This window comes from Pipistrellus kuhlii, unplaced genomic scaffold, assembly GCF_014108245.1.
Source record: "Pipistrellus kuhlii isolate mPipKuh1 unplaced genomic scaffold, mPipKuh1.p scaffold_m20_p_5, whole genome shotgun sequence".
Taxonomy (NCBI): Eukaryota; Metazoa; Chordata; class Mammalia; order Chiroptera; family Vespertilionidae; genus Pipistrellus; species Pipistrellus kuhlii.
In genome coordinates, this window is record NW_023425551.1 from 56,427,768 (window position 1) to 56,453,156 (window position 25,389).

At 40.1% G+C, this 25,389-nt stretch overlaps 1 protein-coding gene across 1 annotated transcript in view; it reads right to left on the reverse strand.

Annotated features, from left to right (window-relative positions):
* Positions 1-25,389, reverse strand: part of COL19A1 (collagen type XIX alpha 1 chain) — a 250,774-nt gene that overhangs the window by 7,919 nt on the left and 217,466 nt on the right. The window contains exons 41-48 of the mRNA XM_036414901.1: positions 22,721-22,774; positions 20,234-20,278; positions 17,074-17,118; positions 16,921-16,983; positions 12,270-12,305; positions 11,755-11,799; positions 8,719-8,889; positions 6,963-7,029 (exon numbers count right to left, since the gene is read on the reverse strand). Of these exons, the coding sequence (XP_036270794.1) occupies positions 6,963-7,029; positions 8,719-8,889; positions 11,755-11,799; positions 12,270-12,305; positions 16,921-16,983; positions 17,074-17,118; positions 20,234-20,278; positions 22,721-22,774 (526 nt within the window). The remainder of the gene's footprint in view (positions 1-6,962; positions 7,030-8,718; positions 8,890-11,754; positions 11,800-12,269; positions 12,306-16,920; positions 16,984-17,073; positions 17,119-20,233; positions 20,279-22,720; positions 22,775-25,389) is intronic.

Sequence of the window (25,389 nt, forward strand, 5' to 3'; positions counted from 1 at the left end):
GTCAAATAAAATGGGTTGCGCAAAGTTGTTTGAATATAGATGAGGACCAGGTGTGCTGATCACAGGATCTGAGAGTGTATGGTGCATCAGACATACAGCCGATCTAGTGGACAGAACAGTTACCTAGAATCTAAATAACCTCTGGCAATGACTTGTGGAGAGAATTTAAGTATGAACCTAAAAATATAGTTTTAAATAAATTTAAGCTACTTTTCAACAATCTTGTGAATGTGCAGTGATTTAAAATAGGTTTACAAATTCTTTGACATGCCCTTCCAAACAGAATCAGGGGAAGTCTAATTCCACCACTCTCCAGTGTGGCCTGGAACTTATTTTTCATTTCTAGTAAATAGAAAAAGGAGAACTAATAGTGTGTAACAAGGAAGACTAAGTCACCCACGGCACTGAAGACACTCACAATGTTCCCTGGAGAGACCCACATGGGGACAAACTGAAGCCACCTGCCAGCAGCCAGGTAAGTCCACCTGAAAGTGGGTCTTCCAGCCCGTCGAGCTGGTGGATAAACTCCACTCTGCCTCACTTCCTGACTTTGTTGTAGACAGAACCACACAACTAAGCAACCTTTCAAGTATCTGACCCACAGGAAATGTGAGATAATAATTTCTTTTTTAAGCCACTGAAGTTTTGAGTTGTTTTCTTTAAAAAAGAAATCCTCATTAGAGTCTATGTTTTATTGATTTTAGAGAAAGAAAGAGAGAGAGAGACATCAATGTGAGAGTGAAACATTTATTAGCTGCCTCTTGTATGTGCCCCAACCAGGGATCAAACCTGCAACCTAGGTATGTGTCCTGACTGGGATTTGAACCTGCAGCCTTTCAGTGTAGCGGACGATGTTCCAGCCAACTGAGGCCAACCAGCCAGGGCTTGAGTCATTTTCTTATGCAGCAACAGATAACACATGCAGTATTTGAAACTTAATATCCTTGAATGAAACTGCATTAGTAATAGATAAAACACATTTGTCATTAATATATAGTTATAATTCTGCATATCTACACTTTAAATGTAGTTATATCTTTATTATATTAAATTATAAACTGGGTGTTTTTATAAACAAATATGAAAGTCAATGATTATAGCTTGAAACTTTGCAAACTATTTGTTGTTTTGAATTTAAAAGATATATATATATATATATAGTAATAAATATATGTGCATTTCAGTATAATTTTTCTTAATTTAAGACATATCTCATTGAATACCTTTAATGTCTAAATGCAAGTATCATCCATAGTACTAATTTTTCCTCTCTCATGTATGAATTAAGTTTACAAGTAATTTGCTTGGGGTGGTTTTTAATATTTTCAGTAAAACAGAAAATTTTAGAATAATTGCTTTTAGCTGTAAATTATCTAGCTTTAAGATATGCTCAGAAATAGCCATTTAGTATAAGGTAATTACTTCTTCAGAACCCTACTCTAATGCTCTATTATTTAAAATAGCATGCTTCTGAGCCTCTAAATAAATTGTAAAGACCGGTGTTTTTTATTGCCTTTCCTCTGTTTTCAGTGATTTTTCACCAATGAAACTGTTTTTGGCTATGCTTTCTAATGAGGCAGGAAACTGAAGAGTTCAGGCAGGAGCTTTGCACAAGCCAAACTCACAAATCCCATCTGCCAAGGCAAACCCTCAGCGATCCCTCTAACAAACAAGACCGATGGTTTGCCTTCCTGGAGAATGAGTTCAGTAATGCAATGCAGACATTAATAATAAAGTAATGAGAAGTCACCTATACGAAGAAGGGGTATTCAGATGTCATCTAGCCCACGTTTATCTTCTATTTCACAGATAGAATTTGTAAATATTTCCAAAGAGAGAAATTCATCTTTTCTCCTAATGCTCATTCAAATGTTTAACTGCCCATTTTCTTGGTACAGCTTCAGCTTATTTTCTTTTGCTACTCCATAATGGAAACAGAGGGCAGTTAATGAGCATTTCTTTTAGGAAATCAGTCACATACTTAAAACCATTGTTACCTCTTAGCCTTTGGGTTAAACAACTTTTACTCGTAGGCTTGGTAATCTGTTTTGTAAACCACTTTTTGGCTCCCCTATCCCAGGGCTTTTCCATACATCGCTTAAATGTGGAAACCAAAACTAGATGCAGTTCTCTCATAAGGGGCAAATGCATCAACAGAGTAATTTCTCCTCATATTGTAGTAATTATTTGTCTGATTCATTTTAACTGCAAATTCAATAGCATTGTTTGATGAATTCATATTCATTTTGTGGTTCATCATCAACCAAAGGTTGTTCCTGCTTAACTCTGGCCCAGTCCTTTACCACCTTTATAAATAGGTTGCTTTGACATGTTATTGTGGGTAAAGATGGTGGACTGAACACATACATCAGGTTTAACTCTTTCCTGAATCCCTGAAAAACAGATGAGATACTTTTAAAGGCATAAAACTACAGGAATAGAGAGACCATGAAAGGAGAGAGTATAACAAAATGTTGGAAGCTGACACCAGAAAGATGGGAATTGGCATTGCTTCTGGAAATGGGGGTACGGGATGGAACTAAAATAAGGAGAATTGGTTCAAAGCCTGTTCAAGAAATGGTCAGAAACCTCTGTTTCTGCTCTCCACAGCTGGGCTTGCCCCTGCCCAAGCCTAGCAAAAGACTGAAGGGTTTGTTATCCGAAAAGGCTAAACAGACGGTCTCTGCGCTGGGGGCCACCGACTCCACTGAGATGTGGGCTTTCCTTCTGAAAGCAAGGAGAATAAATGAGCATTCACAGGGTCTGTGCTAAAGCCCCAGCTCAGTTCTCCAGCTTTGCTCCCCAAATGCTGGCAGCTGGGAGGAAGTGGAAGTGCTTTCATTGGGGGATCTGATCATATTAAGAGGAGAGACTTAAAGACACTGAAATCGGAGGATTCCTCAATGAAAAAGCCCAGCTAGATTGCCTTAAAGTGAAGCTCACGCTGCCATGGTGTATCAGTGATTGAGGGTTGACCTATGAATCTAGAATTTACCAGGTTCAATTCCAATCAGGGCACATGACTGGTTTGCAGTGCTATGCCCTGTGGGGGGCCTGCAGGAAACAGCAGGCCAATGTCTCTCTCCCTCATTGATGTTTGTATCTCTTTCTTTCTTCCTCTCTCAAATAAAAAAACAAAAACATATTTAAAATAATAAAATGAAGCTCACAATTGGCAAGCCTCACCATTCACTCACAACTCTCAATTTGTTAGAACACAATTCTTATGCAGGAACAGACAGCCATGGAAATCCTATAAACTGAATGACAGATCCAACAACAACAACAAAAAACACAAAACAGGAAGAAATTAGATGAAATAGAGATTATACTATGGAAAATATTTTTAACTGTAACTGTTTTAACATGTAAAAGTTACTCTGCTTTTACAGAGAAAGCTTTCTTGAAAAGGAGAACCATGACCTTGGAGCTCTATGATTTGTGAAAATAGAGTTATTCTTTTTTATTTTTGTAAGTAGTGTTCAGAAGCCATGGGAAAGAGACTTCTAAATGGAAAAGTAAATGGACTAAATTGGGTTAATCTTGGGACAAGTGAACTAAAGTGCTAAATAACTAAATTCTGGGTTTCAGGAACAATTTTGTTTGGGAGAAGTGAGTTTTATGGGACTGGTGCCAACAGAGGTAGAAGGAGAGGAGGTATCACAGGTGGAGTCTCAGCGTCAAGATGTCTCAGGAAAGAATCTCCTTATGAGCCATTTGAGAATATTGTCTTGAGGCTGAGACATCTGGGGCTTGTGAGGGAGCGGGACTCAGCCAGGCTGGAGAGGCTGAGAGAGGTGATGGGAGAGATGCAGTAAAGCCAGAAGAGAGCTGGGGAGACTGCACCTGCAGGTTCCAGTGGACGGGGTGGTGGGGGTGGGGGCCCTGAGAGAGAAAGAAGGGTTGGAAATGCAGAGGGGGGGGCTGGAAGACTGAGAGGAGGAGTTGTCAAGCAAGTGCAAGCCAGGCAAGCTGCCCCAAGACAGCCAAGAGCGATCCAATCCCCCTGGCCTCCTCCGCAGCAGGCTGACAGCCTCTTGTGGGAGTAACCACAGAATGTCTGGGAGTGGGCACCCCGGGAGCCTCTCCCAGGAAGAAGGAGCCATGTCTCCTCTGCTCAAGGCATAGGACATGGCACCGGGGGCCAAGTCTTCACCCAGCGCCCACAGGACTTGAAAATGAATATCTCGCAGATCTCAACGCAAAACAGTTCCTGGTAGTGCTTGGTTATATTTTCTGACATTCTTAACCAACTCTTAAGAAAGTGAGACTAATGAACTGTTGAAGTATTTTATATACATTTTTATCTAAAGTCTTTTGGAAAATTGATGTTCAACATTAAAGCTGCTTGAGATGAAAAATAAAATAGAGGTGGGCAAAGGGTGGGAGGAGATGGGGGATGTCTGTAACAGTGTCAACAACAAAATTTTTTTTTTTCAACGATCTCTTTACATCATCTATTCAGTGTGGTTTGTTTGAGTCCGCAACTACATGCCAAACAATAAAACATTGAGACCCATCATCTCATAAATGGAACTCACTATATTTACCATAATATATAGATTATCCTGCAATGTTAAGACATTTTTTTTACATCGAATCTAGAAAGTATTATCAACTACCACTGCTATTTCAATAAAATACCCATGGGCCCACCAACCCTTGTAAGAAAAAAAAAAAGGTAAACTGAGATCAACAGCACAAATTCATGATAACATTTCCCCCCCTATTTTGTCACTGAAGTGGCTGAAAGTCCCTGTGTTCCTCTGCTCTATGTCCAGTGTTCATGTGAAATAAAATAATGTGTACTCAAGCACTGAGATTTTGGTTTCTGATGCTAATTACTGCTTAAAATAATCAGAGCTTCTTGGAGAGTAGCTAACTCCATGTTTGCAGTAGAAATGTTAATAGATGAACTTGGGGCATTTTGTAATCTTATTCCTTGTAAATTTAACAATCTATTTTTAGCTTAGCAAGGGCAGGGCTCTCTGCAAAAGAAGCAGAAACTACTGTGAGAGCCAATGTAGATTTATGTTCTGACAAATAACTCCCGCTCTATTAAGTTCACAGTGGAGGGGAGTGATCTTGATTTTAGCAAATCACCTGACAAAATCATGTGATATCCTGTGGATAAAAAAAAAAATGCAGAGTAGATTTCAGGACAACTACATGGATTCAGCACTCACAATAACAAAAGACTAACAGATGGCATACTAATGGGCTGGAGGAATGCAATGGCATTTAGAAAGGCCTAATCCTTGACTCTTTTTTAAAAATTTAAAATGACTATCAATAATTAGAATGATGAAACCCCTCCTTCCCCCCCTCCCCCAGAGGCATACCTGTGACATTCCTTTCCCCTTCTTTCTCCTATAGGAACCTATTACTCTAACCTCTAAAAGACCCACAAGACTTGCAACCAGGGGAACAATGGGCAGTGGCAGCTTGTCCCAGGCAAGTCCCTGAACTGGTCTGCAAGGTCCTCTTTTCTCTGACTGACCAGTGAGCCAGGGCAGCCAAGCCTAGGCTTTCCTGTTGCTTCTTCTATGCCTTTCTTTATTTCCCTACCCTAAGTGTCAAAGTTCTGGCTGCTGTCAATGAATTCTTGCTTGTTTTTTTTTTGTTTTTTTGTTTTGTTTTTTTTTAAACACAACAATTAGAATGACGAGATATTTATAAAATTTAGAGGTAACACAAAGTTATGAAGGTCGGCCAACCTGCCTTATGAGACAACATTCCAAAAGGTATCTTCAGATTGGAACAATGTGTGAACAAGAATCACTTGAAATTTAATTAAGAAGTAACATAAAATAGTGCAGTAAGTAAAGAAGTAACATAAAATAGATTTTAAATATGGAAAACAGTGAATAATGAGAAATAGCTAATTTTAAAAACTTTGTACAAGAAAGATCCAAAGTTGCTAGTTAATTAAAAACTCAATATGAATCAATGATGTGATATGGATGCTTATCAAAAAATGCTGTCTTAGGCTGTGATATTGAAGTGTCTGTATCAGGGGTCAGAAAACTTGCTCTGCAAAAGTAAATATTTAAGGCTTTGTAGGCTATACTGTTCCTGTCACAAGTACTCAATTCTGCCACCCTAGCAGAAAATACATAAAGGAATGAGTGTGACTGTGTTTCAATCAAACTTTATTTATGAACACAAATTTGAATTCTAGGTCATTTTCACTAGTCATGAAATATTCTTTTTGATAAAAAAAAAAAAAAAAAAAAAAAAAAAAAAAAAAAAAAAAAAAAAACCATTAAAAAATGTACTGCCCTGCACCTCCCCTCCAAAGAAAAACCCATTCTCATTTGGGCCGCACTAAGGCAGATGGTAGGCGGATTTGGCTGGTGGACCATAGTTTACTGACCCTGGCCTACGTCAAAAGACACTACCCTGTTCAAATACTCTTTGGTGAATGAAGGATATTTAAAGATTAAATATTTCTAAAGGGTAATGATCATGGAGGAGCTGGACACACTCCACTGAAGAGAAAACTAAGGAGGATATTCAAAAATACATGGGCCCTGGCTGGGTAGTTCAGTTTGATTCGAGCATCGTCTGGATACGCCAAGGTTGTCAGGGCACATACAAGAAGCAACCAATGAATGCAAAAATAAACGCAACAACCATGTTTCTCTCTTCCTCTCTGAAATCAATAAATAAAAAAAGAAAAAGGAAAAATACCCGAAGTGTGGTCACACTTGAACAGAGAAAGATACTTTACCTGCGTTGTTGCAGCAGACCAAGAATGATGATGGGAAGTTACGGTGAGGCAACTTTAATTTGGCATAAGGAAAATGTTTCTATCAAACACTAATGGAGCATCCCATCACAAAGAGGGCTGCCTCTTAGACTTGTTTAATGACCACCTTTTGAGAATGTTGCTGCAGGGATTTCCCACAATGGATGAGAATTGGTAAAGGATTCAGAAATGTTTATTAAGCAAGTCTAACCTTCAAAAATCCTTTGTACCTCTTGATTAATATACTTCTTTATTTCTTCAAATGAAACTGCATCAGCCTAAAGAAGAAAAAAAAAAAAAGGTCTGTTAAAATAGAGCCCAGCAGAAATGGAGAACAGAAATATTGAGTTGTCATGCATACTTGAAGCTTCTATAGAGATACATTTATCAGGCAAAATGCTTTTGGCCACTGACTATATTAAGCAATACATTTGTTTTGTTTTGATCAAATGCTAGAAAGAAGTTGAAGTGCATAATTGCTTTAAAAGCTGTAGGCTGAAATCATAACCAGTGATGTGAACGTATTTCCTATTGAATGGGGAGACATGGTTTCATATAATCAGGAAAGACATTTCCTATTACTTCATTTTCTGAAGTTACAGAATTTGAGCAGTGTTATCATGATGTTAAATATCCCAGGCACAGCTAAACTTCTAACCAATCACTGGACACTGGTACAGTTATTAACTCACTGATATCATGTATTTTCAAAGGAAGACAACCTGGAAAAGAATTCCAGATTATTTTTTTAAATGTTTTGTGCATGGGATAACACTTACTAAGTTTTTTCCATATCATGGTAAAGTTTATTCTGTAATTTATACTTTGCAGGCCTATTTCTACTAAGTAGTTTTCTTTTTTAAGAGAAAATGCAAGTAGGTAAATAATGTCAGTTGAGTTTTTAACTTCTTCACAAATAAATTTACATGACGTTGACAAAGAATCTACCCATATAATAGTAATGTTTTACTATAGACCTTGATATTTCAAAAGGGAGCTATCATTTTTTCATGATGGATAGGATTTCAAAGTATTTTATTACTCTTCTTTGTATTTGGTGGTTACTATCCAGGGGTATAAAATGAAAGACAATGTGATGGGCTCAGATGATGATTGCTGTTAGGACTCAGTAGTTTCAAGAATGCCCTATTTCAACATTTTATTTTCACTGCAGATGGGACAAATAAACTTGAATTAATGCATCAAATACCAATTATTGACACAGCACTGAGAAGCCATTCTACAGGTTTTATTCAAGTAGAGTTCAGGGGAAGTGGGTAAAAATAAAGAAATATGAAAATTATGGGAATGCTCAATTTGGCCCTGTCTGGTAATGACATCTGAGGACAGCATGTCCTTAACTCCCTGACCTTACTCCCAAACACTCCTTTCTTCCTGACATGGACATTTTCACATGAAGTTCCTCTGTGGAGTGGCACTCACCAGGCCTTCTAAGGATTTAATAAAGACATGGGCTTTTCTAACCAAACACTCTTGGCCCCAATGGTCTCCACTTCAGAGCACAACTCCGAGCAGCTCTGCTGTTCTGATATTCATCAAAGTGAAGTTTTAATATGAAACAGATGTAGTATGTATTTTCTATGTAATGGAAGGAGGCATTATAGACAGTACTTAAGAGGAAGGCTTTGGAGTCCGTCGAACCTGGTTTTGATCCACTAAATAACTGTGACCTTGGACAAGTTGACTCCCAGTTTTTGCTTTTGCTAAGTTGGATGGAAAGAACAGCTATCCTCCCAGGTTCATTGAGAGGATGCAGGGAGGTCACATGTTGGAAGTGCTTTGCAGAGGGTCTGGTACATAACTTGAAAGAAATGACAGCAACTGTACCCTCACAGGGACCACTTTAGGCTCATTTTATTTATTTTGAAAGAACTATTGTTGCTTTCATGGGAAAAGGGATAGTGGTCAGTACCAGCCAGGAGTCTGGAGCTCTCAGTACCACTTACCGGAGTGCCGGGGACGCCTGGGATACCAGGAGGACCTTGGTGCCCGGGGGACCCCACAGAGCCCTTGTTTCCAGGTGGCCCCACAGGACCGACATCTCCCTTCATGCCTGGAAGGCCTGGCTTTCCCTGTTCACCTTGTGGGCCTCGGTCTCCAGGAATCCCCTGATCACCCTGTTAAGGAAAGAATTAAGTATAAAGAATGTTCTCTTCTACAACAGCAATAGCTGTAGTTCAGACAAAGGATCAGGATGGACACTGGAACTCCCTAGCTGTGGGACTTTGGGTGAGTGAATTAAATTCTCTGTGACCAATTTCCTCTTCCGAAAAGTGAGGGTGTTAATAGTGTCCACTAAGCAGTGTGATGCTGAGAAATGAATGAGTTAATTCAAGTTTGCGCTTAGAACTATAATATGTCGGGCACGCTGAAAGCACTCAGTGAACGGTAATGACAATGTCAGGTGTACTGTTTCCAGTCTAGAATAATGACAGTTTTGAAAGTCAGTAGCAGCTGTCACTTTAGGCCTGGGTCTCCTTTGCAATAATAAAGGATGATTGCCAAGAGGATTTCATCACTGAAATTTTTCACTCAGAAAAACAAGACACTCAAAATACCTCCTAAATCATGTACTCTCCCATCTCCCCCTGCTTGCTATTGTATGTTTGGTCTTTATTAGATTCTGTGGGTTGATTTCTATACAGGTGGTGTGTGTGTGTGTGTGTGTGTGTGTGTGTGTGTGTGAGAGAGAGAGAGAGGGGGGGGGAAGACAGATAGATCATGGCAGGTGTTTCAGTTATAGATATTTCTAATATTCACTTTCATTACTCCATGTGGTAATGACCAAACCAAATATGATGAAATGATGCACTGAGGCTGCCCTATATTTCACTGTATTATTCTTTTATTTGTTGTGGCTCCACTGCAAAAGTCCAAAGCTTATTTCTCATTAAAAACTAGAGGCCCAGTGCATGAGTTCATGCATGGGTGGGGTTCCTCAGCCAGTGATCAGGACTGGTCAAGGGGAGAGACCTCAGGAGGTTGGCTGGCTGTGGGAGGTTAGCTGTAGTAGCACAATGACCTCCAATTGAGCGTCTGACCCCTGGTGATCAGTGCGTGTCATATTGACCAGCTAGGTCAACCAATTGTTTGGCTGCTTAGGCTTTTATATATATAGATGATGAAAACAAGTGAACAATTACAGAGACCTATTTGATCATGGCATAGAGAAGTGTAGAAATAAGCCATGTAGATCAAGCATGTCAAATTTGCAGCCCATGGGCCACATGTGGCTCACAACAAATATTCTTGTGGTCCAACCAATACAATGGTATTTAAGAAATGTTTTAATAAAAATATCATAACTTAATTTTTACAATATCCTGTTATACATAATTATTACTAATGAACTACAATGTTTGCTAATGACTTATTACTATAATTGTGTTGCATTCATTTCCCTTACACGCCTTACATGCAGGTTCACCATTTTTTTCCACTAATACTAGAAGCGAGTATTTTAGCAGCTGATTGCCACCTCATTAGACTTGGACTGACTTGTTTGGAGTATGCAACAGAAAATATTTCACTTTCAAAGAACAAGAAAAATAGGTTTATTTGTGTTACATTCATTAATTTGTGCAGTTATTCAGTGTCTGGTAAGTTAATGTTCAAGAAAAAAATATTAATTTTTATGAAAATGTTCTATTATTTTATGTTAATGATTACTCATTATTTCAGCCCTTTGTATTTAGTATTGTCTTTATTAAAATAAACCCATCTTTCTATGAAAATTGGAGCTTTTGTTTTTTTTGTGGCCCATCTAAACTTAAACATTGTTTATTTGCCCTGTGTTAGATTTTGAGTTTGACATGCTTGATATAGATGGACCTAATTTTAGTGCTACTGTCTTGGTTATAAAAATGTATTTGTGCCCAATTGGCATGGCTCAGTGAGTGAGTGTCGACCTATGAATGAAGAGGTCATGGTTCAATTCCCAGTCAGGGCACATGCTTGGGTTGTGGGATTAGTCCCCAGTGTGGGACGTGTGGGAGGCAGCCCATAGGTGATTCTCTTTCATCACTGATGTTTCAATCTCTCTTTCTTTCTCCCTTTCTCTCTGAAATCAATAAAAATATTTTTTAAAAATGTATCTGCATGCAAGTATATCAATCACATTTGGAGAAATATCTGAGACTATTAACATAAAAAATAGATAAAAGAAATACTGGCACACTTTGATCAATACCCTGATCATGTGCAAAATAAACACAATCTTTAACGTATTAAAATTATTTTATAATCTAGGGACAAAGATGCTCATTATAGTGATGTTTATAATATGAAAACTGGGAGAAACATAAATACCCCCCAAAGGGGGACTGAGTAAGTGAAATAAGGTATATCCAAACAGTGGAATAATGTGTAGTCACTAACAAGTAGCTGCAGCTCTATATTTACTGACATGGAAAGGCAGTCATTACATATTATGAGGCAAAAAAAGACATTTACAAAGAAATTTGAGTTCACTTTTATAAAAAAGTATATATTCTTTTGTATTGATTCATTAAGTATATGTATATGTTTTGAATAAGAGTGAGAGAAATGGAAACTGGGTCAAAATATCAATAGTGCTTGAATGTAGTGGGGTAAGGTAGATTTTTTTTTTTTTTTTTTACTTTCTTCATGTTATTTCCTCTATTTTCATATGTCCTTCAGTTATTATGAATTATCTGTTAAATAATAAGTAAAAGCTTTTATTCCACAAATCCTTCTATGTCTGAGATAGGAGGATGATAAAGCTTTCCAAACCAACAAGACTTAGCTGTTTAAAAAAGCCAGCCAGGCAGGTATATTTGCCACGTGGCCTCATTCTGGGTCTTCAATGGTCCTGCTTTACTGTTAGCCAGATCTAGGATCACATATGCTCTACCCTTTTCATGCTGAGAGATTTATAGGAATTCTACATACATAATTGGGAAGTCAAATGCTGGCACAGGTGTAGCAGACGGACTTAATAATCAAAATAATAATATACATACACGTTCTCCTTTGGGGCCTCTGTCTCCAGGCTTACCCAGGATGCCCTGAAAAACAGATATCAGTATGAAAAGTCACTGCATGTCAAGATTTCCCTTCAGGTATTCTGCGGTTGTGCATCAGAACACTTATTTTAAAGTAGAGGACTAGTGTGGGAAATTCATGCACTCAGGAGCAGGGGGGTCCCTCAGCCCAAATTGCGAGAGAGTCCAGGCCAGGCCGAGGGACCCCACTCATGCACGATAGAGGCCTGGGAGGGATGTGGGAGGTTGGCCAATCAGAGAGGGACTGTGGGAGGGCTTCAGGGTGTATCCAGCCCATCTTGGCTGGACCACAGCATCAAGCTAACCTACCAGTCAGAGTGTCTGCCTCCTGGTGGTCAGTGCATATCATAGAGAGTGGTTGAGTGGCCTTAGCATATCATTAGCATATTACGCTTTGATTGGTTGAATGGATGATCAGACAACTGGACACTTAGCATATTAGGCTTTATTATATAGGATGGTATTTTCCATACCTGAGCACCTGGTAATCCATCTTTTCCATTTATTCCCTGTAAAGACAAAAAAATGATTAATATTTCTAATTCTGCACTGACAGACATGGTTAAATACAACAAAAGGGTAGAGACCCAAGGACTTCATCATATTCCTGCAGAGATTTTGGTGATGCAGTATGGTGAAATGGAAAACAAAATCAATAGAACCAGATAGTATTAATAGTTCCACTAGTAGTCAGTTTAAATTCTGACTCTGCCACTGCAAAGTTCCATTTACTTTAGGCCAGTGGTCAGCAAACTCATTAGTCAACAGAGCCAAATATCAACAGTACAACGATCAAAATTTCTTTTGAGAACCAAATTTTTTAAACTTAAACTTCTTCTAACACCACTTCTTCAAAATAGACTCACCCAGGCCTTGGTATTTTGTGGAAGAGCCACACTCAAGGGGCCAAAGAGCCGCATGTGGCTCGTGAGCTGCAGTTTGCCTACCACGGCTTTAGGGCAATTTACTTAACCTTAACAGCACTGGCTTCTTCACTTAGAAAGTCAGGATAAAATAATGGCCTTAAGACAAAAGATTTAGTGAAATAGCAGACCATGCCAAGCTCACTGTAAACAGGCGACAGGGTGATTTTCCTTACTTATTCTATCAGGTACGTTCTGAGAAATAAGAAGGTGCCCAATAGTGCCGGGTGGCTGGTGGATGGCATTTACTGCTACCTCCTTACAATTTTTCCAGCACGAGGAGTCATTCTCAGTAAATGGTCTCCGCTGCTGCTGGGGAAATTTCATAACATGGCCAGAGCATGATCTTAATATGAAATAAACTGTCAGTCAGAGAAAGAATGTTATTTTTCAGCTGGAAAATATAAAGGGGAAGCAAGGGATGTGTAATCACAGTTTCCGAGTATCAAATAGTGGCTTTTTATTAGTAAACTGCAAGTTTTCTGAACTTTATATAAGGGAGTTCTGGAGGTGGTAATAAAAGCTCGGGGATTTATAAGACGGTGAGAACTATCGGCCGGGAGATGTGAGAAGGAAAAGCACTTGGGGGTCAAATGAAATACCTAGAGTCCGAGAGCAGATGTGTTTTTGAGATTTGATTTGAAGAGGGAGATCAAGGTGAGGAAAATGATTTCTTAGCCAGCAGGTGATTTCATGGACATGCTCCTCTGAAAAGCCGAGGGGACTTTCATTGTGCACCGGGGAATGGATTCTATGCTGAACTGCAGACAACCTCATGTGCTCAGCGCTGTAAATTACACTATCGTCTGTCACAGCTGAGAGCCCAGCCAAAGTCCCCGACCTCTCTGAAAGATCCTGGGAATTGTCCAGAATACTTTTACTGAGAACATGTTACCCGAAGGGTATGGTTCAAAGAATTTATGACATCAGGAAACACAAGCAACAAAGATACAGCTGAGTGAGCAGAGGATGTGAAGAAACAGCTGTGTCACTTGATTAAAAGAAGATAAATCTAGTGTGAAAATCTAGTGTAATTCATGTCTTTGGTAACAGTATAGGAAAGGAAATAACCCTTATAGTCTTTTATTTTGGGGGGTGGGGGTCTCATAATTCATCAAAGACTGTCCTGTGTGTTCTTTTTGCATATGAAGGTGTTACTAACTTGCTTTTCATAGCATATCCTGTTCTCAGAGATTTTTTACAATAACCTGTGTGTACTGGACTTCCGCTCCCTCCCCTCATCTCACTTCTCTGGAAGAATCCATTTCCGGTAGAGCCAACTTTCTGTCTATTGTACGTCTGAATCTGAGCGTCCAACTGTGGTTGAAGAAGACCACGAGTTCTTGCTCTCTTGTTCCAATCTAAGTGAAGGATGGCAGAGGGCAAGCAGCCCTCCTGCGTTATCAGGTTACCCCTTCTGTATTTTCTGACTTGACTCCCACCCTTTCTCTCCAAAAATACTCTTTCACATATTTCCTATCTCTTCAAAAGTCCAGCATCATCACCCTACTCCTCAGGGCCAGCCGATGACCCTAATTCTTCTTCCCCTGAGGCAATAAACAGGAGAGAACCACCTCCCTTTCCTCCACCTGACCCACCAGCTACATGCATTTGTATTTTGACTTGTGTCTCCTGTTAAAGAGGAATGAACAGCCCCATTCTTTGTTAAGACCAATTCCCCTTTGTGAGTGGAATACCAGTCTTCTCCCTATGCCCAAAGTTACCTGCACTCTCTTACATCAGCTGAATTTCCTCTCTCAATTGGGCCATACTTATCAAGATGCTAACATGATGGAATCTCTCCCACCACAACCTCCTCTTTGCAAAACCCAGTGTTGGATTATTAGCTCTCATGTCACTTACCTGTATGTTTATCACTCCTTTCTTTTAAAACACTTTCTTTTAAAACACCCGGGAAGCCTCATTCACCTGGTTTTTCTTCCCATCTCTTGGCTGCACTTTCTCAGTCTTTCCGTTAGATCCTCCTCTCTGCCTCACCACAGTGACTGTTTCACCCCGGCTCAGCTTTAAGTACCCTGATTGGTTTCTGCAGTCCCAGCCTCGCCATTAACTCCAGATGCTTCTCTCCACTGCTTACTTGGCATTCCCCTTGGATATCTACTGGTGCTTCAAGATGAATGTATCTCACCTAGACAATTCTTGGTTTTCCCGCCCCAAACCACCCATCTCCAGTCTTTCCCATCTCACCAAACATTTCACTCCGACACGGTGGCTCATTCTCCAAACCGCAGCTTTGTCTTCCTCACATTCCACAGCTGGTGCCTCAGCCAGTCTTGTTGGCTGTCCCTTCAACCCCGCCTCTTCCTCCTCATGATTTCCCTGTTCTCACCATCTTTCTCTCTCATGGGGGCTATGGCAGTTCCTCCTCACTGTTCTGTCTGCTTTCACCCTACAGTCTGCTCTCCATACACTGGTCAGAGTGGTCATTTAAAATGTGGTCCAATCGTTTTCCTTCCCCCCACAAACACCCCAGTGAGTTTCTATCAGGCTGCAAGTGAAATCCAAGCTCTGTTCAGAACCGAGAAGTTCCTTGTGGTCTGGCCACTGCCTACCTCTACCTCAGGATCTTTCCCTCTTTTCTTTAGCTTAGTTCACTCTGAACTTCATGCCTTTTGCTGTTTTTTAAACATATCATGCTCTTGTTAGCCATTTCTTTTTCTTAAAATAATGCCCCCACCCCAACCTCCTCAGGACTTGATCTCTCACTCTGTGCAGGTCTTGCTCCAATGGCTTTCCTTTTTTGTCCACCCTGTTAAAGGCTACTCTAGTACTTCACCCTGTTTAGATCTTCTTCTACCTTAAATTGTGTGTGTTTGTTGTCTGTGGCCCTATCATAGCATTTAAATCCCATGAGTTGCTAGCACACACAACTGTGCCTAGCATAGAGTAGGTGCTTAAGAAATACTGGCTGAATAAACAAATTGCTTTTTGCCTCATCCCCTAGGCACCCCGTGGTAAGCATTAAAATGAGATGTTGTTCAGGGGTTAGAAGTGGAAAGTTGGTAAGAGAAAGCAAAGGGGGAGGCAGGGATTAAACTAATATTTATTGAGCGCCTCCCAGGGGCAGGCACTGGAAATGCTTTTCCTATGTCATGTTACTCAAGTGACTCACAATACCCTTGGAGTCATAATTCAAACCCAGATCTTCCTAACACATTTTTTCACGTTGCCTTCTCTAGGGAGGTGGCAGTCAGGGAATGCACCAACCCTGAATGTTTCACAAAGATTCTAAGTGGCTTCATGAGTTCTGTGCTGCTTGTTTACATTCAGTACCTTCTCCTCCTTTTACACACAGAGCAAATAAACAAGCAAAGGGAGCAGTGACCTTCTTTGTTTTTTATTTTTTTAATGTATTTTTTAATAGATTTCAGAGAGGAAGCTAGAGGGAGAGAGAGATAGAAACATCCATGATGAGAATCATTGATTGGCTGCCTCCACCCTGCCCCCTACCGGGCATAGAGCCTGAAACCTGGGCATATGCCCTGATTGATAATTGAACTTTGAACGCCCAACCTCTGAGCCACTTTGGCACAGCAGTAGTGACCTTCTATAAAGAAAAAAACCTGAGACTGGGGTATGTCTTATTCATCTTTATATTCCTCCCTCTGGGCTCAGCACACCCTTAGCAAACGCATGGATATATGTTGAATTGGATTAGTAGGAATGACTGTTACAGTGTCACAGCAGTACTATATATCAGCAGCCCAGAGCTCTTTAGGACACAGGGGGATGATATATTTGGCAGCAGTGATTTATGAAAGTGAAGGAACAAGGCGCATAGATAAGGGAGGGATCCTGAGAAAACAGCTTCTACTTTAATCTTCAGCTTCACACACAGGTGTTACATCTGTGAGTCTTGTTTCTTTATATTTTAGGATGTGAAGGGCCATTTTATTTTTAAGTCCACTGAGCACATTAGACTTAAGAAACAATGAGTCTAATTCGCTGACACTTAAAACGAAAAGAACCTCAGCTTCGTCTCCCTTGTGTAAGACATAAAGATACCTCACAGAGAGCCAGGGCACTCAGTGAGAGCCACACCCCAGAAACCATTTGCAGAACCTCACTTACTTCCTCAGAAACAACTTGCTTAAATCTCAGGTGTTCTGAGGAGATGGAGAGGAGGCATTGCTTAGAACATTTCTCAAGTTGGCAAAGTTTAAACCACGGAAGTTCTTACCGGCTTTCCTGAGGGTCCTTCCGGTCCGGGGAAACCAATGTCTCCCACAGGTCCTCTCTCCCCCTGTGGAGATGTCCACAAATGTTAGTCACCAAGAAAGCGTTAGAACTGCACGTGATGCAACACACGTAAAACTGTTAGGAATGAACTCACCGGTTCCCCTGGAACTCCTGGAGGCCCCGGGGTGCCAGGTTTCCCCTGGGAAATCAAACCAAGGAGAACTGTTAGGAGCCAAATTACTGAATGATGCCACGTGCTCAACCCCCACATGCTGAGCTTAATGTGCCTTTAGGTTGTGGCACTGCACTCAGATGGCACTCCCGGTGGGACAGAGTCCCAGGAGCCCCTACTCAACCCTGCAGGCTCCTAGGGACGGGCTGGGGAACAGTTCCATGAAAGGGCACATGTGTGTATGTTGGGTGGGTGAGTAGGAAGGATAATAAGTTTTGAAAATATTAAGAAAATGCATTTTCATTTCTGGAAATCTCTCTAGTGCCTATTTGGCAGTTCGTCTTTACTTTGGGGCGGGGGAGGGGGGGCGGGAAGGCACGGAGGCTAAACAAAATCTTGCCTAGACTGAGTTTCACAAGAAGGTTTCTAAGTAGGATAGCTTGGCAAAGAGCATGTTTGATTTGAAAAGCTGTGTTTTGTTGAAAGGGAGAGGACAAGATCGATTTGTTCCAATACACATCAATAGATGTATGATGGAGCAGTGACAACAGAAGAATCTTGGGGGAGAGCGGAAGGAGACCACAGGGATGATACATGTAAGAAGGATGGTCCCACAGATTTCTGGAAGTGGGAAAGTGCAAGGGTCCAGAGTGGGCATAAAGACGTTGCCTTTGGGAAGGAACTGCCTACGATCCCTTGGACCTAATGTGCTTGGAAAGACCGACTAAGTGGGAATGTAGGTGTACAGTTGAGACCATAGAAACCACAGTGGGTTACGAGGGAATCTGAAAAGGGAGGGCTTTCCCCATTTGCTGTTTGGAGTTTTGGGAGGAGATCCCCTCCCAGGTGTAGGTATGGCTGAGCAGTGAAGAAGGGCGGACGCCAGGCCTGAGAGAGCATCCTGGCTCTCCACAGCCTGTGTGGGAAAGCAGAGACTCCTGCGATTCCTGTGGGCCTGAGTGGGGGAGCCGAGGGGTGGCGGGGAGCACACTGACCAGAGGTCACACCCACTGCCCACGCATAGGGATACTTCTTCTGTGTCCCCATATGCCATTCTGGCAGGGCTGGGGAGAAGAAGCCCGGGGAAACCTCTGGACAGGCCTGAATATGCGAGAAAGGGACAGACTGGTCTGCTCTAGGAAGGGCAGGGCTGGGTTCCCTTGGTACTCAGCAGAATGGCGGTGATGTGTTTGTCCAGGTAGGTCTCAACCAGAACAATCACCTTACATAGTTTTTTTCTTACTGTGATTAAGATACATATGACAAAAATCTACCATTTTAAAGTGTAAAATTCAGGGATATTAAATATATTCCCACCCTTATGTAACCATCACCACTATTTCCAGAATGTTTTTTTTTTTTTTTTCCTGAGCCACCATCAGGTCCAGTTATAAAGAACTGTCATGTATTTAATTACACTGCCCTATATATGCAAGGTGTAAAATTTCTACCCCTTCTCGATTTTTGTAATTGTCAGTTCATTCTCTTAATTATGAGGTAAGAAAACTGCAATTACCCCTTATTTCAATCATGCTGTAGCTTTCAAAAATTTCTTTGGAATTCTTCATTTGGATTGAGTCTGTCACTCATTTTTTTATCTTTGTTTAAAAAATATTTTTATTGATTTCGGAGAGGAAGGGAGGAGAGGGAAATAGAAACACCTATGATGAGAATCATTGATTGGCTGCATCCTGCATGCTCCCCACCCGGGCATGTGTCCTGACTGAAAATCAATCCTGGCTAATAGGCTGCCACTCAACCACTGAGCAACACCGGCCGGGCACTCATCTTTTAAATACCTTCAGTGGTGGCCAATGTTTTTCTCTGGTGAGAGATTTAATTTAGGGTAGTAGCCAAAAGTGATCTGTAGCACACGTGGGTGAATACAGTGGAGTATTAAGCTGCATTATACCCTGTGGAAACAAACACGGGGTGTGAGTGAATCTAAGTGGTGTGGGTTGTATGGACAATTCTGCAATTCTGGAAACAAATTTCCAAATACATTTCTAGGATGGTAGTGAGGGGAGGGGAAAGGAATGGGATAAAGTGTGAGTCAACTTTCAGGAAGAGTACTTTCTTGATTAAAAAATTCTGTAGTGTTGCTAAAGAAAATATTTCCGTTACTTTTCAATCATACTAATATTTTCGTTTGATCTAGAATAGCTGAATAAGGAACTATCTCCTGTAAAGGATGGTTTTCAGTGGACTGTGGACAGAATTAATTAATTGTTGTTCTTAGATTTAGCAATAAAATAAAATAGAGTGACTACTGGCCTTATAAGGGATGGGGGTGGTGGGAGGTGGTGATGGAGAGTAGAGGGGTGCTGTGGCTGGTGGCAGGGGGTTCTGGGTGGTATTGGGTCGTGGTGGGTGGTGCTGGTAGGACCCTTTGTATCTTTCTCATGTTCTAGCACATGGTTTCCACTGACTTTCCTACCCTGCAGGGACACTGAGCAGGAGGATAAATGGGCTGTTATTCATAAAGCATGACCACAAAATTTTAATTAGAGATTTGTGAATGAAGATCAGAACGATCCCTGGGGCTCAGAGAAATGATTTCAACCTTTCCTGCAGCACTTTCTATTCATCTGAAAAGACCTTGATGAGATTAAAACATTTGACATCAGAGAGCAACAAAGATGATTGATACGATTGAAGGGCTAGTTTATGAGGAGACATTAGCAGCAATAAAGCTGTGCTAATAATGCTGGGCTGAGGAAAGTCTCGGGCAGATTGCAGTTTAATGCAAAGAACCTGAACTACATGCCCCAGGATGAAAACTTTACCTTTAGGACCAAGAAACCTTGACATATGACAAAAGTAGAGCAACAAAACAAACTTCTCAAAGCTGTGCTTGCATATTAATGTACCATCACAGGTAACTGGCCTGTCCTTACCCCGTTAGTGAGTTGGGAAGAATAAAAGTACAACAGAAAATAAGTAAGAGGTGGAAATGAAGAAAGGAGCATTCTTCAAATGGGAGAGGGACAGGTAGCTCTGTTTTTTAAACTGGAGGTTTCAGGAACCTCGTATCATAGGAGCTGCCACCTGCTCCCCAGTCCTCCTCCCAATCCTCAGCTGTAGGTTTACTGTGGAGACAACTGTTTACTTGAGAAAATAATGAGAGATAATTTGGACTTACCACCATGCCGGCTACTCCTGGGGGACCCACTGGGCCTCGATCTCCCTTTTAGGGTTAAAGAAAAATGGTACTTACAATGATATCTATAAAATCTTTACCTATAAAATTAGTGCTTAAAATTATTTAAATTTGGTAAAGTTTTTCTTCGAAATGATAAGCATTATTAATGTTAACTGATGTAAAGCTAGAGGGTAGATAATTGGAAAAGTAACAAAATAAGTAGCCAATTGAATGTGTTAGTAAAACTAGATAAAATAATCTTAATGAAAAGAAGTATTCATCTGGTCATTTCTATGACCTATTGTTAATAGGACCCTATATATCCTTGCAGCTAAAATTAGTCAATATTCTTATTCCATATATTTAAAAGTAATTCATTAGAGTACTTGAATTTTACTTAAAAGCTTTCCCTACACTTGTCTTGTTGGGTATAGGGTTGGAATAAAAATATTTAGAACAAGAGAATGTAGTTCTCATTAGCCCAATCAGAAGATCTCTTTAATTGCTCTGAACAGTAGAGTGACTCAACGTTTTGTCCAAAGGCAACATGGTATTTTAGATAAAGCTGACCATGCTAAAAATACTAACGATTATATATGGGATAATAAAATGGCAATTTTTATTGAGCAGAACCTACATTATAAACTTCCTAACTTCCTTCAGGGACATAAAAGAAGACCTGATTAAATGGAGAGATACGTTTTGTTCTTGGAGGCCAAGACAATGTTGTAAAGATGTCACTGCCACCCAACTAATTTATCAATTTAATACAATTCTTATGAAATTGCAGCTTAAACAAATAATAGTATAGCTCACTCAGGATAATAAATAGAAGAGAAGATAGAAGAAAAATATTAAAAGAAGATTAACAATACCAATATTTAAACACATAATATTCCATCCCTTCCATGATCTCAATTTTGGGTATTCCAACTTTGGATCACCATCTCTTATTGTCATAATCTACTCACTTGGGTACTTGAACTCCTGATACTTGATGCAACCAAGACCTCTAATCCATTAATTGACAAAATTTTCATTACATTTCACTCCCTGGATGGCCTCTCTATTTATCTAGTTTAAACTCCATGGTCACTTGTTATAACTATTCCCCTGTGTATACTGGTAACTCTTTTGACCCATTGCTATTTCTAGTGCTCAACTGTCAAAACTACAGTAGAACCTGGTTTAAATACAGCTCCCCTTCTATTCTGTACTTTTGCCTGAGAGTCTGTACATGGCTGGAAAAGTACTCATAATTTTGCTGACTAGTCTCACTTCAGTTCATGACCACGAGTCTTAAAGGAGCCATCACTCTGCAGTCCCTGAACTCTTCCTCTCTCCTAGAAGATCTTTTCCTTAAATCTCCAACCTCTTCTCCCTACTCCACTCTCAGATGATTATCTTGCCTTTTCCATCTTAGAAAATTTAATAAATCAGAAAAGAACTTCTATGGACTCCAACCAATTCATCTCTCTATATATACATATCAACATGTGTACCACTATGCTTTTGTTTTCCCACCTGTTACCCTAGATGAACTACCCTCTCTGAAGACAAATCCTCCATTTATACGCTAAGTCCCCATCCCTCTTAGCTATTTAGGGACAACATTTCAGCAGTTCTTCCCTTTACTTCTATATAATTCATTAAATCTTCCTACTGGATCATTCCTTTAGCATACAAAACATCTGGTATTTCTATAGTCTTAAAAATCCATTTTATCTCCACCAGCTTTGCTCAATTGTTGAGTGTCGAGTGTCTACCTATAAGCCAGAAGGTCAGGGTTCTATTCCCAGTCATGGCACATGCCTGAGTTTCAGGCTCAATCCTAGTGTGGTGAGTACAGGAGGCAACCAATCAATGATTCTCTCTCAACATTAATGTCCTCTCCTCTCCTCTCCTCTCCTCTCCTCTCCTCTCCTCTCCTCTCCTCTCCTCTCCTCTCCTCTCCTCTCCTTTCCTCTCCTCTCTCCTCCTCCTCCTCCTCCTCCTCCTCTCTCTCTCTCTCTCTCTCATTGAGAACACTTAGCAAGTACACAGTTTAGTATTGTAATCTATTGTCACGAAGCCATACAACAGATCTCTAGAACATACTTGTCTTGCCTGGGACATTCTTCCTGCAGAAGACTTGGTTAGCTCCCCCTCACCTGTTTCAAGTCTTTGATCAGCTATTGCTATTTGATCAGATAACCCTATTAAAAAATCACCTTTCTCCACTTCAGCACTCCTCGATCCCTTTAACCTGCTCTTTTTCTTCCCATTAGCACTGACCAACAATATAATTTAGTTATTTGTGCTTACTCATTTAATTTCTATATCCTCTTCTTGGAATAGAATTCCATGAGGTCAGGGATTTTTGCCTGTTCTGCTCCCTCATGTACTCCCAAACATAAAATAGTTCCTGGTAGAATAGTAGGTGCCCAGTAAACATTAAACATGTTTGAGTGTTGAAGCAGTGAATGCATTTCTAAGCCCTGTACTTACCTTTATGCCTGGAAATCCTTCCAGCCCTGGCAAACCCATTGCACCAGGTTCTCCCTGTTAAACAGGAGCACAAGGAACTCAGGAGCAATGATTAAATGAATTTCAAACACTGGTTTTCAAAAGCAAAGATATATTTTTCCTAAATCTACTCCCTCTAACATTGATTCGTAATCTAGCAAGTAAATGGAATGCTTTATTTTGAAGCATTTGTATTCTTGCTTTTGGTGTTTGAAAACAGTTTGAGAATAAGGCTATTCCCTGGAGAAGTATGAGTCTATTTTCTGATTAGTTGTTTTTATTCTGACTAGGAATCTAATCATAATGAATCCATCTAGTTGGTGGTATTTCCAATTGCAATAAGAATTAGAAGAAAAAGCTGTCTTAATAACGTTGGTCAATTTGGGAGGTTCCTGGGGCTGCTAGATTACTGGGAATAAGACTATGTATGCCCTTTAAGAGCAGAGGAAGATGAGTTCTCAAAGCAGAGTTTGTCATCCTCCAGTCTTCTCTGAACCTGTAATGGGACATGAATTGTGATGCCAGGGGCAGCATTTCAATGATTTTAAAAGTTACTGATCAGTCTGGCCAACTTGGTTCAGTGATTGAATGTTGACCTAGGAACCAGGAGGTCATGGTTAGATTCCTGGTCAGGGCACATGCGCAGGTTGCTGGCTCGACTACCATTGTGGGGCATGCAGGAGGCTGCTGATCAATGATTCTCTCTTATTATTGGTGTTTCTATCTCTCTCTCTCTTCCTTCCTCTCTGAAATCAATAAAAATATATTTTAAAAATGTTACTGATCAAGCTGATGGGTCACTGATAGGATATGGGTAACCATTTCCATTAAAAAAAATTTCAGTGTGTGGTCTCAAGCTTACTAGAGACTTCTGATCCTCAAGGAACACATTTAGACAAGTTAGAGTGAAGGAAACTGCTCACTTTGAACAAATAGACTTTTAAAAAAATATTTTTTTGTTAATACTCATCTGAGGATATTTTTCCCCCCACCCCCATTGATTTTTAGGGAGAGTGAGGAGAGAGGAAAAAACAGAAATATAGATGTGAGAGAAACACATTAATTGTCTGCCACCTGCATGAGACCCAACCAGGACCCAGGCTGAGGAAGAGCCTACAACCAAGGTACGTGCCCTAGATTGGAACAGAACCTGGGACCGTTTGATTTGCAGTCTGGCACTGTATCCACTGAGGCAAACTGGCTAGGGCGAACAAATAAACTTTTTAATCAAGAGAGATAAAGTGGGTAGCATAGGACTTGATAATATTTTTATTTTCTCAATTTTTTAAAAAAGTAATTATTTTTCAATTATAGTTGACATTCAATATTATTTTATATTAGTTTCAGGTGTACAATGTAGTGGTTATAAAATTATGATTTCTAAAGCGAGTTCCCCTATAATTCAAGTATCCATCTGGCACCATACATAGTTCTTATAATATTATTGACCATATTCCCTATGCTGAACTTTACATCTCTGTGACTATTTTGTAACTACCAGTTTGTATTTTTTTAAACCCTCACCTGAGGATATTTTTCCATTGATTTTTAGAGAGAGTGGAAAGACAGAGAGAAATATCGATGTGAGAAAAACACATCAATTAGTTGCCTCCTGCACAAGCCCTGACCAGGGCCCGGACTGGGGAGGAGCCTACAACTAAGATATGTGCCCTTGACCAGAATTGAATCCAAAACCTTTCGTCCGCAGTCCGATGCTCTATTCACTGAGCAAAACCGGCTAGGGCTCAATTTGTACTTTTTAATCCCTATACTTTTTTTTTTAAAACCCATTCCTTCCAACCCTCTTTCCCTCTGGCAATCCTCAAAACAGAAATAGACTGGCCGAAACCAGTTTGGCTCAGTGGTAGAGCGTCGGGTCTGTGGACTGAAAGGTCCCAAGGTTAGATTCCGGTCAAGGGCATGTACATTGGTTGCGGGCACATCCCCAGTAGGGGGTGTGAAAGAGGCAGCTGGTCCATGTTTCTCTCTCATCGACGTTTCTAGCTCTCTATCTCTCTCCCTTCCTCTCTGTAAAAACATCAATTATATATATATATATATATATATATATATATATATATATATATGTATATATATATATATAAAACAGAAATAGACTCATTAATAATGCTCCATAAATCTTTTAAAATGTCTATAACTATGTAACCTGTCAATAAGAAAAAAAGATATTCCAATTTTATTCTACATAAAGCTCTGTAAAAGAGTCTTTGGGTTATTGGCAAAGGAAATAAGCATTTTATTCTCTTTGTTTACAATCCCAACAATCCTCAGGACAGAGAAAGGTGCTGAGCCAATCAATAGTTGTTTGGAAGCAGCTAATAATAAAACATTTAATTGAAATCCACTTGCAAATTGTACACCAAATAAATGAAATGGAGCACCTCGGAAAATAATGTAGGGTAATTTTCATCTATAAAGGTCTACTAAGTTGGTTAGAAACAGGTGATCTGGTGCCATGGGGCCTGAAGGATTCTCCGAGAGTAAAGCTACCCCTACCCACTTCTCAATGACTTCTCCATATTCTATTCTGTGACCTAAAATTCTACCATTTCTACCTTATTTTTAATGGCATGAGATATTATTTTTCTCTTCTGGGCAACAGATGGGAAATGAAGGCAGTTGAGTGGTGG